The sequence below is a fragment of the Brassica rapa genome, chromosome A09 (genome assembly GCF_000309985.2).
Source record: "Brassica rapa cultivar Chiifu-401-42 chromosome A09, CAAS_Brap_v3.01, whole genome shotgun sequence".
Lineage (NCBI taxonomy): Eukaryota > Viridiplantae > Streptophyta > Magnoliopsida > Brassicales > Brassicaceae > Brassica > Brassica rapa.
Genome location: NC_024803.2, coordinates 29,027,180 through 29,042,180, shown reverse-complemented (window position 1 = coordinate 29,042,180; position 15,001 = coordinate 29,027,180). Strand labels below are relative to the sequence as shown.

General features: G+C 37.1%; 1 protein-coding gene and 1 long non-coding RNA gene across 8 annotated transcripts; one reads left to right on the top strand and one right to left on the bottom strand.

Moving 5' to 3' along the window:
- Positions 1–1,106: 1,106 nt before the first annotated feature.
- On the bottom strand, positions 1,107–3,704 carry LOC103838997. Of its 6 annotated transcripts, none has more exons than XR_627263.2 (6): positions 3,614–3,704; positions 3,220–3,455; positions 2,729–3,056; positions 2,502–2,626; positions 2,033–2,428; positions 1,107–1,957 (listed from the first exon to the last, which is right to left on the bottom strand). It is a non-coding gene; the product is annotated as an uncharacterized LOC103838997 (long non-coding RNA). The 6 variants fall into 6 exon arrangements; XR_627266.2 differs by having other exon boundaries at positions 2,083–2,428; XR_004451572.1 differs by having other exon boundaries at positions 1,796–2,428; positions 2,729–2,878; positions 2,972–3,128.
- Positions 3,705–11,223: 7,519 nt separating this feature from the next.
- On the top strand, positions 11,224–14,749 carry LOC103838996 (protein RDM16). Of its 2 annotated transcripts, XM_033279231.1 has the most exons (7): positions 11,224–11,526; positions 11,557–11,747; positions 11,840–12,100; positions 12,179–12,559; positions 12,639–12,833; positions 12,934–13,088; positions 13,626–14,749. In XM_033279231.1, the coding sequence occupies exons 1-7, from the start codon at positions 11,301–11,303 to the stop codon at positions 14,512–14,514; spliced, it is 2,298 nt and encodes a 765-aa protein (XP_033135122.1). In that variant the 5' UTR covers positions 11,224–11,300; the 3' UTR covers positions 14,515–14,749. The 2 variants fall into 2 exon arrangements, with proteins under 2 accessions (XP_033135122.1, XP_009113712.2); XM_009115464.3 differs by having other exon boundaries at positions 11,224–11,747.
- The last annotated feature ends 252 nt before the right edge of the window (positions 14,750–15,001 follow it).

Genomic DNA, 15,001 nt, shown 5'->3' with positions numbered 1-15,001 from the left:
TATTTGGAAGACATTAAAAATCTGAGAGCAAGTTTTCTCCAATCAGAGATCGTCCATGTACCAAGAGCGCAGAATACAAAGGCAGATAGCCTAGCACGCAGTGTTAGGATTCAGCCGTCTTTAGTCGTTCATATGGATCAATATCTCCCGGTGTGGTTTACAGAGTCTATATGAGTCTGTAAAGTTGATGACCAAAAAAAAGCATATTTAATATTAAGAAAAAATAACTTTAATAATGATAAAATATAATATATCTACCTCATTAAACTATTTTGTAACTATTTGATCAAACGATGTTTATTTTAGAATTTTGTTTTTTTAATATCTCTTAAAAATAAGCAGTAAAAAATTGTGATTGTATTTAAAACTAATATTATATAAGTAAAATATAATTTATAGATATTTTTTGATGTAATTGAAAGATATTATTGTCAACTAAATTTATGAAACTCTTAAAAATAAGCAGTAAAAATTGTGATTGTATTTAAAATAATATTATATAAGTAAAATATATTTTATCGATATTGTTTTGCTGTAATTGAAAGATATTATAGTCAACTAAATTTATGAAAAATAAATAAAACATTTCAATATTACTAATTATAAAATATTTTTAGATAATTAAACATATATTAGTTTATGTTACTTAATTATTTTATGTAATCATCTAAGAAAATATATAGGTATATAAAAATATTTTTATTAATTTGAACTTTTTGTATTGTTTAAATTATGTTTAGAAGAAATAATATTTCTGTTTCTAATATCAAGATTATATGTGTAAATTGTTTTTAATGAAATCATGTTATATAGAAATTTATAATTTTCATCTTAGAAAATATATATATAAATAAAGTATTTTATTAGTTAAAAATAATATTTTATGTTATTTAAAAATATTTTTTAAATTTAATATTACTATTTTTTTTACTTTCCTTTTTTATGAAAAAAGGAGAAAATAAATCACGGTTTGTGGAGAAGCAAGACACGTGTCGACCCTATAGGGATGGACTTTCCACATGGACACTGCAGGAGGGAACCGAATAATTTTTTATATAATTAGATATTATATATACATATATTTTCGTTTTTCAATTCTTTTTTTTTAACTTTATAAAATATTTCCTTTTTATTTTATGTGTATATTTTTCGAAATTTTTTAAAAAGGAAACTAAATAAAATAATAAATAATAGTATTTTAGATGTAAGTTAATTTATTAAGGGTATCAGTGTAATCAACCATCGTGAGAGTTAACTTGAGAGCGACACATAGGAAACTGACTTCTCAAATAATATTATAGAGATTCACCATTAAATAAAAATGATTGTTTCATTTTTTTCAATTAATCAAGCCATGATTCCCCCCCCCCTCTTGATAACTAAAATGGTTTCATTATTATTTGAATCTCATCATTCTTATGTGTATTTTTGTGTATCCATATATGAATGTTCAATCTGAATTTTCAAATATTTGTGGATGCCAATATTTTATTAATTTGTATAACACATATAGATAATATTCATACCGAGTTATAGTTTTTACTGTGTTCATCATATACTATATTCGGTTAAAGATTTACGGGTGCCAATATCACCAACTTAGAAAATTAAGGAATAGAGTATATGAACATTTAAGTTGGTGAAAATCTTTTTAAAAAATGAGTGGACCTTGCGGTCCAGTGGTAGTGGACGGGCCTTGGATGCAAACACATTGCGGGTTTGATCTTCTTGCAACGGAAACTAAGTCGCATTGCTGCAGATACATCAGTATGAAAACCTGAGAGATGGTCTGTCATTGACAGATAATGTAGTAGACAAGAAAGTCACTGGTTCTTAAACTTCACAGATATATTGCTCTCTTTATGACTGAATCATATTGTTTGGTTCCTGCAATTTTGATGAGCTTCCTGTTCTATTCCTTGCAAGGCTCAATTTGGTGATACAACGGAATGACTTGCTGCCAAGAAAAGGGAACAATATATAAAAGGATAGATGAATTAAAATTATCAGATGAGAAACAACAGTCAATCACATTGATAAGAAGAGTTGTTTTGTCTGAAGCTACAGTTGCAAACTTCGTACTGATGAGAAGGTTTTTGCCGGACGTCTGGGAACTTAGATAAGTTGGGCGATAGTTAGTGAAGCTTTGTGGCTCAGCTGTGACAGGTTTTAAGACGCATACAAACAGTCAAAAGAACCGGTGAACGTCTCAGAATATAAGAGGGCGAGAGGAAATGCTATATTTTTGTGGAGGAAATGTCATATTTGGATGCAGAACAATGAATAATATATGTTAGAAACCAAAAATGTGTAAGAGTAGAATAAGACTTATTGTAAACATATATTAACATTTGAGCTATTCATTTATAGCCTCAGTTTCCATGAACATGAGTAATCTCTCCAGAAACCTGAACTGGGCAGTCATAAACTGCACCCATAAAAAAAACAGGTATTTACTACAACTTGACACGAAAATACATTCAATAAAAAATCACATTAACCTGCATTATTTGGAATCCACTAATGCAAACAGCAGTGTCAGCTTCTTGAATCATTCCAACATCATTTGCATCATCAACTATGCCAATGTAGTTTTCCCAGTTCCCTCTTCAACTAACTTTTTTACCTTGTTTCAGAAGAAAAAAAACGAAACATAAATAAACAAAAATTAGAAGCAAAAGGAATACATTGAAGACTACATGGTCAGATAAGAGAAGGGTGGAAATACCAGAGCTTTTTGCTTGGGAGACACACGATAAAATATGACTGAAATCGACTGCCAAAGCCAGATAATGATACTTCATATCATCATCCAGTGCATACGTGTTATTTGGGATCGATGATCAAAGCAAAATGCAGCACATGGATCTTTCTCTAGCTTCACGAGTTGCACAACTTTAGTGAGTTGATTCAAAATATTCTCCTTCACTGCCTAATTACATCAATTGTAGATCTTAGAGAAATCCCATACCTTTGAATTTTGGGATCCTCTTTCTGAGTTCATCACATCTATACACATATGTTATATGCCTTGCCTAAGTAAGCGACACGAATATCTGCAGTTTAAAACGAAAGAGTAAGCTGGTCACATAACTAAAAACAAAAATGTATCAACCTTCCTTAATGGCCTGCAACACACAGGCACACACAAGATCCAAGTTAAGACAAAACTATCAGTTGTATAAGGAAAGAAACTCATCAGTTCAAAAATTGAATTACCGGGGTGGTCGGTACGTGGATCAGTAAGAATCAGAAGCATGGGCTCACTGAATAATGTATGCATCTGATTGGTGAATATACCAGGAGTGTGTTTTCCAGCAATGGTATTAGCTCCAATGTACTGATCAGCAAACTTCAAAACAGCTCTCTGACCATAAGGCCAGCAGACTGCACAATGATGTCTTCTGGGTTCTCAATAGGATGCAGCTTCTCCGATGTTTTGCCAATGTAAAAACCTGACAAGTAAAACAAACAAAAAATTCTAAATCAATAACCACAAAGACTATAAACATCAGCCGACCATAATCTAAAACAACAGTTGTAGGAACCAAAAAACAGATCATATACAAAACAACATAGAAAGCCACATATAGAATCTCAACAACATAGTTACCATCGTTGCGTCGATGACCGGAGCCGTATCTATTCAGGACTTGATACTCCTCCTCCATCAAATCAACACCATCTAGAGCCGCTGCAAGATCTGTTAATCTTTTACCAACCGCTTGTGTTACACAACGATCACAGTGTGTTACACACGAGTTCGAGAGAAAGAATAAGATAGACGTTTCAGGCTTATAAACTTTTCTGAAAATACTTTTGTATTATTGAGATTCGGTAATGTGTTTACAACAGATGATTGATATTTATATAGAGATCGAATCAATACAAGTATAAGAGACACAACTCTTTATACTAAAGGACACAACATGAAGAGTTACAACTCTTTGTGTAATAACATAAATAACTAACTTATGTAAATGTATCAAGGAGAGATTAGATTATAGTTTAACACTCCTCCTTAATCATATCTCGACTTGACTCCAAGCTGCTTCCTTAGATCTTCAAATCTTGAACCACCCAATGCCTTTGTGAGAATGTCTGCGAGTTGATCATCCCCTTTGCAATACTTCAGTTCAATGATTCCCTTTTGCTCAGCTTCCCTCACGAAATGGTACTTGATCTCTATGTGCTTCGCCCTTCTGTGTTGCACCGGATTCTTCCCAATTGCTATTGCTGATTTGTTGTCACATAAGATCGGAATGCCTCCTTCAAACTTCTGACCAAAGTCTTCAAATAGTCTTTGTAACCACACTGCTTGATTTGCTGCTGCACATACGGCTATGTACTCTGCCTCAGCCGTTGATTGCGCCACTGTTTGTTGCTTGCTTGACTGCCAACAAAACATGGCTGATCCAAGAGTAAACACATAACCTGAAGTGCTTTTCTTGTCTTCCTTAGAACCACCCCAATCGCTGTCCGTGTAGCCTAGAAGTCTTGGTTCTTTCACGCTTGTGAAGTACACTCCAAAGTTTGATGTTCCTTTGACATATCTTAACACCCTCTTGGCTTCTTGGTAGTGCTTCATGCGAGGTGATGACATGTATCTTGAGAGATAAGCACTTGCATACATCACATCAGGTCTTGATGCACACAAGTACAAAAGCCCTCCAATGATGCTTCTATACTTAGTCGGATCTCCATACTCCTTGTCATCCTCAACTCCTTTTCCTTGTGGTGTAAGTGGGTTGCTTACACTCTTGCTGTCTCACATCCCAAACTTATCTACAAGTTTGTTTGCATACTTTTCTTGTGAAAGAAATATGCCTCCATCGTCTTGAATTACTTCCATTCCAAGAAAGTAGTTCAACAATCCAAGATCCACCATCTCGAATTCTTTCTTCATGTTCTCCTTGAATGTGTTGATGCTCTGAATGTTGCTTCCTGTGATGATTATATCATCCACATATAGACTCACGATCAACACATCTCCTCCTTGCTTCATGATGTATAAGGCTGCATCATTCATACTCCTCTCAAAACCGTTTTGAAGAAAGTATGAATCTATCCTTCCATACCATGCCCTTGGAGCTTGCTTTAAACCATATAAAGCTTTGTGTAGCCTTAACACCTTGTGTTCCTTCCCGTGTGTCACATACCCAGGCGGTTGTGTGACATACACTTCTTCCTTGAGGTCGCCATTGAGAAAGGCTGACTTCACATCCATCTGATACAATCGCCACTTCATCTGAGCCGCATAGGCAAGTATGGCTCGTATTGTATCATGTCTTGAGACAGGAGCAAACGTCTCAAGGTAGTCAACACCATACTCTTGAGAGAACCCTCTTGCAACTAGCCGCGCCTTGTGCTTGATGTGATTGCCGTTTGCATCGGTCTTGATCTTGTAGATCCACTTCACACTTATCACATTCTTCTTCTTTGGCTTGTCCACTAGTTTCCACGTCTTGTTTTTCTCAATCATAGCTATTTCCTCATTCATTGCTTCTCTCGATTCCTTGGTACCACATGCTTCATCATAAGTGTATGGTTCTTCATGTGCATGAAGACAAGCTTCTATCGCTTGAGCCGCTTCATCAAGCTCTACTCTCGGTGCTCTTTCCATGATATCAACCATGGATTTGAACTTCCTTGGTGCCTCAGAAGTTTCTTCATCTCCACTTCTAGTATCATGATCATCATTTTGAAAGAGAACAGGACTGAAAGTACCTCCGAATTGTTCCTCAGAGCTGGATGCACCTTCGGTTTGTTCCTCAGGGCTTAATGCACCTTTGGTTTGTTCTTCAGGCGAGTGAGAGTCTTCCATTGACAACTCCAATGTCTTCCTCACTTCTTCTTGCCTCTTCCAATCCCACTTCTTGCTTTCTTCAAACTCGACATCTCTTGATACTTCAATCTTCTCATTCTCCAAGATGAGAACTCTATAGCCTTTGGATTGGTTGCTATATCCAACAAAGACTCCACGCTTTGCCTTGACGTCTAGCTTCCTCCTCTTTTGATCCGGGACATGTATGTAGCATATGCTACCAAACATTCTCATGTGTGACACATCTGGCTTGTGTCCACACCACTTCTCTATAGGAGTGACATCTTCTTCTATTGCCTTTGATGGCAGACGGTTTTGAAGATATGAGGCAGTGTATACTGCTTCTGCCCATAACTTGAGCGGTAAGTCTTACTCTGCCAACATCGATCTAGCCATCTCCACCAAGGTTCTATTCATGCGCTCCGCTGCACCATTTTGTTGTGGTGAATAAGGCAAAGTGACTTGCTTATTGATTCCTTCTTCTTCACAGAACCGGTTGAATTCTCGTGAAGTGAACTCACCACCTCCATCTGATCTCAGCATCTTGATGGTACAATCCGATTGCTTCTCCACCATTGCTTTGAACTTCTTGAACAGTGAGAATGTCTCTGACTTTTGCTTCATGAAGTATACCCAACACATGTGAGTATGATCATCCAAGAATAGCAAAAAATATCGGCTTCCATCAACAGACTGGTGCTGCATCGGCCCACATACATCCGTATGTACAATCTCAAGCTTCTCTCTTGTCTTAGTTTGAGATTCCTTTGGGAAGCTTTTGCGTGATTGCTTTCCAAGTCTACACGCCTCACATGCTTCCTTCTTGACTTTAAACTTTGGTAATCCCTTTACCAAGTCTTTGTCTTGCATTTGTTGCAACTTTTTGTCGCCTACATGACCAAGTCTCTTGTGCCATGTCTCCATCTTTCCTTGCTCACTAGTGCTCAAGGCCTCTTCTACCTGAGCCGAACTCATCCTGATTCGATAGCTTTTGTGAGTCATTGGGATATCCATTATCCTCCTTCCTTTTGCATCATCTATGATGCATCTCTTCTCTTGGAAACTCACCCGGTATCCGCTTGAAACAATTTGTGGAACACTCAACAAAATTTTCGCCAAACCCGGAACCAAGAATACATTTCTGATGGTCTTTTTGCCACCTTTAGTCATGACGGTAATGTCTCCTTTACCGGCTGTCATGACTGTGCTTCCATTTCCAATCTTTATTGGAACCTTGATACTCCTATCAAGCTTTAAGAAGTAACTCTCCTCCTTTGTCATATGATTAGTTGCTCCACTGTCTACTAACCAGACATCTTCCATCACTGTTGTTGCTGCTTCGCTCGCACTGAACAACATGTGATCTTCATTTGAGTCTTCTTCAAAACTCACATGTGCCTTCTCTTTCTTCTTTGAGTAGCACTGATTTGCAAAGTGGCCTATCTTGCCACAATTGTAACACTCCTTGTTACTTATGTGATCCTTCTTTGGATCATCCTTCTTCTGTTTCCTCCAACACTCGCTCTCATTGTGGTTATTTCTCTTGCAGAAACCGCACCACTTCTTGCCTCCTTGGCGCTTTGAGTTGTCTTGTGTAACACCAGAATTTTTGTGTTTAACACGAGCATCGAATGCTCCTTCACTGGTGCGTTCTTCTCTTGCAGCCAGCCTTGCTTCATGAGCCTTCAAGATCCCGATCAACTCTGTCATCTTTGTTGAAGTAAAATCACTTGTTTGCTCCAACACACTGACTATGCTATCGAACTTGGCTGGGAGAGAGATGAGTATCTTCTGTATGAGTTGAACATCTGACTTATGTTCACCATGATAAGTTAATTGATTTGCCAATTCAACTATCTTATCTGTGAAGACCTTAATGTCTTCATTCTCATACATCTTCAGATTCTCATACTCCCTTCGCAATGTTTGAAGTTTAATCAAACGAACTTGAGGAGAGCATTCATACTCCTCCTTCAATGCATCCCATGCCTCTTTGGATGTTGATGCTGCTGCAATCCGTGAGAATATATGATCTGATACAGCAGTTTGCAAGATTTGCAAAGCCAATGTATCGTTCATCATCGCTTCTTCTCTAAGCGATCTTGCCCTTGCTGTTTCAGGGGTTTCATCCACTTGTGCTGGTGGGGCTGCTACGCCTTCTTCAACCACAGACCATAACTTCCTGGTCTTGAGAATGGTTGTCATCTTAATGCTCCAGAAGTCGTACTTCTCTCCATCAAATATGGGGATTACTTGATTCTTCATCGTTTCGAGTGATTCTGAAATCGTATGACAAAATCCTCTAGCCTCCTTTTCTCCACGCCAAGTGTTTCTCTTACTAGTGCTTTGTTCTTTGTCCTCTCAAACGTAAAGCTCTGATACCATGTTAATCTTTTACCAACCGCTTGTGTTACACAACGATCACAGTGTGTTACACACGAGTTCGAGAGAAAGAATAAGATAGACGTTTCAGGCTTATAAACTTTTCTGAAAATACTTTTGTATTATTGAGATTCGGTAATGTGTTTACAACAGATGATTGATCTTTATATAGAGATCGAATCAATACAAGTATAAGAGACACAACTCTTTATACTAAAGGACACAACATGAAAAGTTACAACTCTTTGTGTAATAACATAAATAACTAACTTATGTAAATGTATCAAGGAGAGATTAGATTATAGTTTAACAAGATCACATCCCTCTGCTCAAATGTTTCCAAACACGGCTTTGTCGCAGACTCATTACGGAAACCTTCTGAAGAGACAGTCGAAGAAGAATCTGGGGCTAGGAGCTTCGAATAGGGGTGCGATCGACCATCAGTCTGGTTGACTCGTCTAACCTGTGATGATCTCTGAATCTGCCGCTGACGCCACTACTTCCTCCGATCTCGACTTCTTAGTCAACAATGATATTCGAATCTGATATCTCTCTCTTCTTCGTGATGCTGAAATAAAAGAAGAATGTCAACACAAAAAAAAACATAATCAAAGAAAAAAGTTTCAGCACAAGATAAATGACGTGTAGAAACAAAATGACTTGATTGGTTTTTCTAACTTTTTTCATTTATTGACATGTCACTCTTACACAGTGACGGACTCAGCTTCAAGTTTTAGGGGGTCAGAAATTGGGCTTTGGCCCATGTCTAAAGTATATTGTAAAAAAATAGTCATAAAATGGTGATAAGGAGGTTCAAACCTGAGAAAAGGTGGGTCATTGGAAGAGGAAACTAACCAACCGAGCTGCCAAATCCATTTGGTTTATATCTAAAACGCCAAAACTATATATTTAACCTATTGCATCTGACACACTATTCCCTAACGTAGGTCCGTCTCTGCTCTTACATGGATTTAAAAGTCTGAGGTGTCAATAGCTGGAGAAAACCTTGCTCCAATTTCAATCTTCAACATAATTATAGCATACATAATCATATATTCCTTTACACATCGGTGACCGGTCCAACAAAAATACAATGTTCAAGGAGGAGATAACTATCATCTTCTCTGTAGGGCCGTTCGTGACAAAAGAGTGATTTATATGTGCTAAATAAAGGCACATGTCATAATTCGTAAGATATTTTGAAGATATCCAATCCATGAAATGTGCAAACAAAAGTGACGTTGACAAAAAAAAATGTCCATACATGACTACATGTTTTTTGAGAATTCGGCCAAAAAAAACCTCAACTTTACACGAATTGCCAAAACAAACATGAACTTTGGGGCTGGCCAAAAAAACACCAAACTTTCATTGACTTTAGAATTAATTAACAATGTTTTCGCTGACTTGCCAATTTAGCACGCCGTCAACAAATTTAACAGAAATATTTGACGTCGTTTATTGTTGACGTTAAGTGAAACGACGTCGTTTTCAAATGAGATGAAACGACGTCGTTTTACACGATTTGAAATTAAAAATATGTAAACCCCTGGATTCGAACCCAGGTTGGTTGGTCAAATGGGAAGGTATTTTACCACTGGGCTACTGGCACTTTTAATGTAGTTACTAACATGTTTACTTTTATTTGGTACATATTAAATATAAAAAATTCTCTAAAAACTTAATAAGATCTTTAAAATTCCAAAAAAATTAAAAAAATAAAGAAGATTTTTATAAAATTAATTTTGAAATTAAAATTGAAAATGAATTTTATTTTTCTTTTTAAAAAATAAAAATTCTTCCAAAATTTTCTAAAAAATTAAACGAACTTTAAATTCCAAAAAATTGAAAAAAATAAAGAAAATGTTTATAACATAAATTTTGAAATTAAAATTGAAAATAAAATTTTATTTTTCTTTAAAAAAAATAAAAAAAATCTTCCAAAAATTTCATAAAATTAATTTTGAATTAAAATTAAATATTTGTTTTTCTTTAAAAAAATCAAAAAAAATTCCAAAATTTTCATTTTTTAAAAAAAAATCCAAATTTTTAAAAATTATAATAAAATGCAAAAAATTAAAGTTAGAATTATCAACTTTTTATGTGTGTATAATTAATTTCAACTTTTAGCAAATGTATTAAAAAATTGAAAATTTTGGAAGATTTTTTATTTTTTTGAAAAGAAAAAATAAAATTTTATTTTCTATTTTAATTCCAAAATTAATTTTATAAAAAATTTCTTTATTTTTTCAATTTTTTGGAATTTTAAAGATCTTTTTAAGTTTTTAGAAAATTTTGGAAGAGTTTTTATTTTTTAAAAAGAAAAATAAAATTTTATTTTTAATTTTAATTTCTAAATTAATTTTATAAAAATCTTCTTTATTTTTTTAATTTTTTGGAATTTTAAAGATCTTATTAAGTTTTTAGAGAATTTTTTATATTTAATATGTACCAAATAAAAGTTAACATATTAGTAAGTACATTGAAAGTGCCAGTAGCCCAGTGGTAAAATATATTCCCATTTGACCAACCAACCTGGGTTCGAATCCAGGTGTTTACATATTTTTAATTTCAAATCATGTAAAACGACGTCGTTTCATCTCATTTGAAAACGACGTCGTTTCACTTAACGTCAACAATAAACGACGTCAAATATTTCTGTTAAATTTGTTGACGGCGTGCTAAATTGGCAAGTCAGCGAAAATATTGTTAATTAATTCTAAAGTCAATGAAAGTTTGGTGTTTTTTTGGTCAGCCCCAAAGTTCATGTTTGTTTTGGCAATTCGTGTAAAGTTGAGGTTTTTTTTGGCCGAATTCCCCATGTTTTTTTCTTACATTTCGATTTTGAGCTTAAATAGCTTCATTTTCTAACAAAGAGAAAAAACGATTTTAAAGCCCATAACTTTGAAGAGGAATTAGAAATGGGCTTGGGCCCATATTGCAAGCTTGACTAGTGGTCAGCGAATACTTGATTCGAGAGTCTTTATCGATTTCTGCTTTTACACGACTCGCTGGTTTATTCCGGTTGTGGGAAGGGGTTTCGGTTATAATAAAAGACTCGAAGGGGAATGTGAGGAAGAAACCCTAAATCGCCATGGATAAGGAGAGATACAGGAGCACCAGGGACGATCGCGATCGTGATTCGAGTGCGGATCGTTCGCCGGAACGCGAAGCCGGACGCCGCCATCGCGATGGCGATTCGAAGCGTCGCGATTCAGATCACCACCGGTCATCGAGGCGCGAGGATAGGGAGGATGAGAGAGATAGAACTCGGGAGAGAAGGAGATCTGTCGAGCGAAGCGAGAGGGAAGGGAGTAGAGATAGGGAGAGGTCTCACGAAGGAAGTAAAGATAAGGAAACGAGGAGCAAGAGGAAAGAGAGAGAGGAGGAGAACGGGAATAAGGAAGGGAAGAAGAGATCTAGGTTCTCTGATGGGAGTGGTGGTGGTGGTGAGAGGAGAAGCAGGTTTGAGGATGAGAGCAAAAATGATCAAGTGAGTGAGGGTTCTAGGGCTACGAACGCAGCTAGTGACGTCTCCACTGTGAGTTTATTTCTTCTCAGCTTCGATAGATTTGTTGATGGTTTCATTTCGAATGGTGTTTGAAAAGCTCGTATCTATTTGTCTATGTGCAGGGCGTCACTTCGCATAGTTCTTTAGCTTCGGAAACGTCTTTAGCCCCTAGTCAAACCCTGCTCACTAAGGTATCTTCAATATCCACAACGGATGAAAATAAGAGTATTGTCAGGTCTCATGAGGTTCATGGAAAATCTAGTACAGATGGAAGAACTTCCGGGCAAAGTAGTTCAAACTTGTCTCTTGATGCATTAGCTAAAGCTAAGAAAGCTATTCAGCTTGGAAAGGGATTAGCCGACAGGTTTAAGAAACTTTCTTCGGTAAGATATCCGGATCTGTGCATTCATCATTTGTTTCTTGGAGGGAACTTTGTAGTTTGATAACTCTTCTTTACGCAGGCGAATCAAGGTATTAAGTTGGCTTCAGAAGGTAGCCCACATGCTAGAGTGCCACCATCGACTACCACTCCTGCTGTCTCTGCAGGAACATCTTCTGCTTCAGCATTACCACATGCTGTCTTGCCTGGCCTTGGGAATAAGGTCAACATTGAAGCTGTTAAGAGAGCTCAGGAGGTGGCAGCTAGGATGGGGTACCGTCAGGATCCAGAGTTTCCTACCATTATCAATTATCTTCTAGGACAGACACCTGCAGAGACGATGGCTGTTCAACAGAAACCTGCAAAGGCTCCTGTTCTGCGTGTGGATGCCCTTGGAAGGGAGATAGATGAACATGGAAATGTGATTAGCGTGACTAAGCCAAGCAATCTTAGTACATTAAAGGTCAATAAAGTGAATTTAAATGTCTAAACTTTGTATTTTTTTTAATGATCGAGCTCCTAATATACTTGGATATCTACAGGTTAATATCAACAAACAGAAGAAAGATGCCTTTCAGATTCTTAAACCTCAACTGGAAGTAAATCCAGAAGAAAACCCCCACTTTGATCCGAGGATGGGGATTGACAAAAACAAGATTTTGAGACCCAAGCGTATGAGTTTTCAGTTTGTTGAGGAAGGTAAATGGACAAGAGATGCTGAGAGTTTGAAGTTGAGGGTACGCGTTGTCTTTTTCTATGATGGATTCTTTTTAACCATTTCATTCTTGGTGGCCTTTGCTGATGTTTCAGTGTGTTATTTTGATGTTTGATTTGTAGAGTCAATTTGGTGAAGCAAAAGCAAGAGAGCTGAAGGTGAAGCAAGCGCATCTGGCTAAGGCCAGGGATGATATAAATCCAAATTTGATCGAGGTATCAGAACGTGCCCCGAGAAAAGAGAAGCCCAAGGAGATAATCCCAGATGTTGAGTGGTGGTACGTAATTCTTCCCACTTTACCTTTTTGTTGATGCTGAGTTGTTTTGTTTCCAATGTTTATCTGATGACGCTAAACATGGCATAACCTTGAGGAGAACAAGTCATACTACAATTATCAAACTAAACTTGTAACATCTAGGGTATTGGATGAAAGTCATACTACAATCACCATAACTGTAGCTAAGGTTCCTGTTGGTTATCATTTCGATTTAGAATTATTCTCCCATTTCTTTTCGTCTGGATGTGTATACATAATATTGCAATTGTTGATCTCTTTGACTGTTGGCTTAGTGTGCTCATTAGTTTGCCGCCTATTACTTCTGATAGTTTGTATTATTCTGTAATCAGCACCAGGGTGATTACTATTAGAATATGGTAACAATGAATCATCTTATTATTGTGAACCACTTAGTTACCTTTTTTCGATTCAGACCAAATAGTTAACTGGTGGCTTTGTGCCGTGCTGGTTTGGTCTCAGTTTTCTGTGTACGTTCATAATGGGTTTTCTTAGCTTATAGTTTTGTTTGTCTTTCAGGGATGCAGCTGTCCTCACAAATGGCGTGTATGGCGACATAGCTGATGGTACCATTACCGATAGCGATCTGAAGACAGAAAAACTAACACATTACATAGAGCATCCACGTCCCATAGAGCCACCTGCAGAGGCAGCGCCTCCACCACCCCAGCCTCTTAAACTGACAAAGAGGGAGCAGAAGAAACTTCGAACCCAGAGGCGTCTGGCAAAAGAAAAGGAGAAACAGGAGATGATCAGACAAGGGTTGCTTGAACCACCAAAAGCAAAGGTGAAAATGAGCAATCTGATGAAGGTTCTTGGGTCTGAAGCAACGCAAGACCCAACCAAGCTTGAGAAGGAGATCCGCACAGCAGCAGCCGAACGTGAACAGGCTCACACGGACAGGAACGCAGCACGGAAGCTAACACCTGCAGAGAAACGTGAGAAGAAAGAGAGGAAGCTTTTCGATGATCCAACAACGATCGAGACAATAGTGTCGGTGTACAAGATCAACAAGCTCTCTCATCCTAAGACGAGATTCAAGGTGGAGATGAACGCTAGGGAGAACAGATTAACCGGGTGTAGCGTGATGACAGATGAAATGAGTGTGGTGGTGGTGGAGGGTAAGAGCAAAGCCATAAAGAGATACGGGAAACTGATGCTGAGGCGGATAAACTGGGCAGAAGCAGTGAAGAAGGATGAGAAGGAAGGAGAGGAAGAAAACGATGACGAAGAAGAGAATGGTGGAAACAACAAGTGCTGGTTAGTTTGGCAAGGAAGCGTTGGGAAACCGAGTTTTCATAGGTTTCTTGTACAAGAGTGCTTAACTGAATCTGCTGCCAAAAAAGTTTTCACGGATGCTGGTGTCGCTCACTACTGGGACCTCGCGGTCAACTACACAGAAGACTAAATCTTTCCTTCCTCCACTTCCTATTCTGTCAGTTGCTATAATGTCTCATACTTATCAATCATCTCCTTTAAAACGCTTCAACTGTTGAACAATGTTATGGGTCTTTCCAGGAGTCATTTACGGTTCTCTGAACAAGTGTTGTGTTTTGCTTCTTGTCGTGTTGGTGTTTTCACTTTTGAACAAGAATTTGATCTGTATTTGTGCTTAGGTAATCTTGGTAAAATGTTCTGAAATGCATGATCAGATTCAACTCTTACGTATCATTGATTTAGTCGTAGTCTATGTTCTCTGTTTTGTGAATACCAAATAATGATCTTCGAATACTATCAAAATGATTTGGTTCATTTGTTCAATATATCTGGCTTTTGAGTCCTTATTAGGAACATCTGAAAGAGAGATACGGAAAAATTGTGCCAGTTGATTTGAAGTAAGATATTTTAGTTAAACTGGCCACTAACCTAAACCATGATAAACTATCTAAATGTCA

Bases quoted from the DNA above. Each gene is read 5' to 3' on its own strand.
- LOC103838996 (XM_009115464.3), top strand. From the start codon at position 11,301: ATGGATAAGGAGAGATACAGGAGCACCAGGGACGATCGCGATCGTGAT. The intron at 11,748-11,839 runs GTGAGTTTATTT...GTCTATGTGCAG, and splicing joins CAGCTAGTGACGTCTCCACT to GGCGTCACTTCGCATAGTTC. The intron at 12,101-12,178 runs GTAAGATATCCG...TTCTTTACGCAG, and splicing joins GGTTTAAGAAACTTTCTTCG to GCGAATCAAGGTATTAAGTT.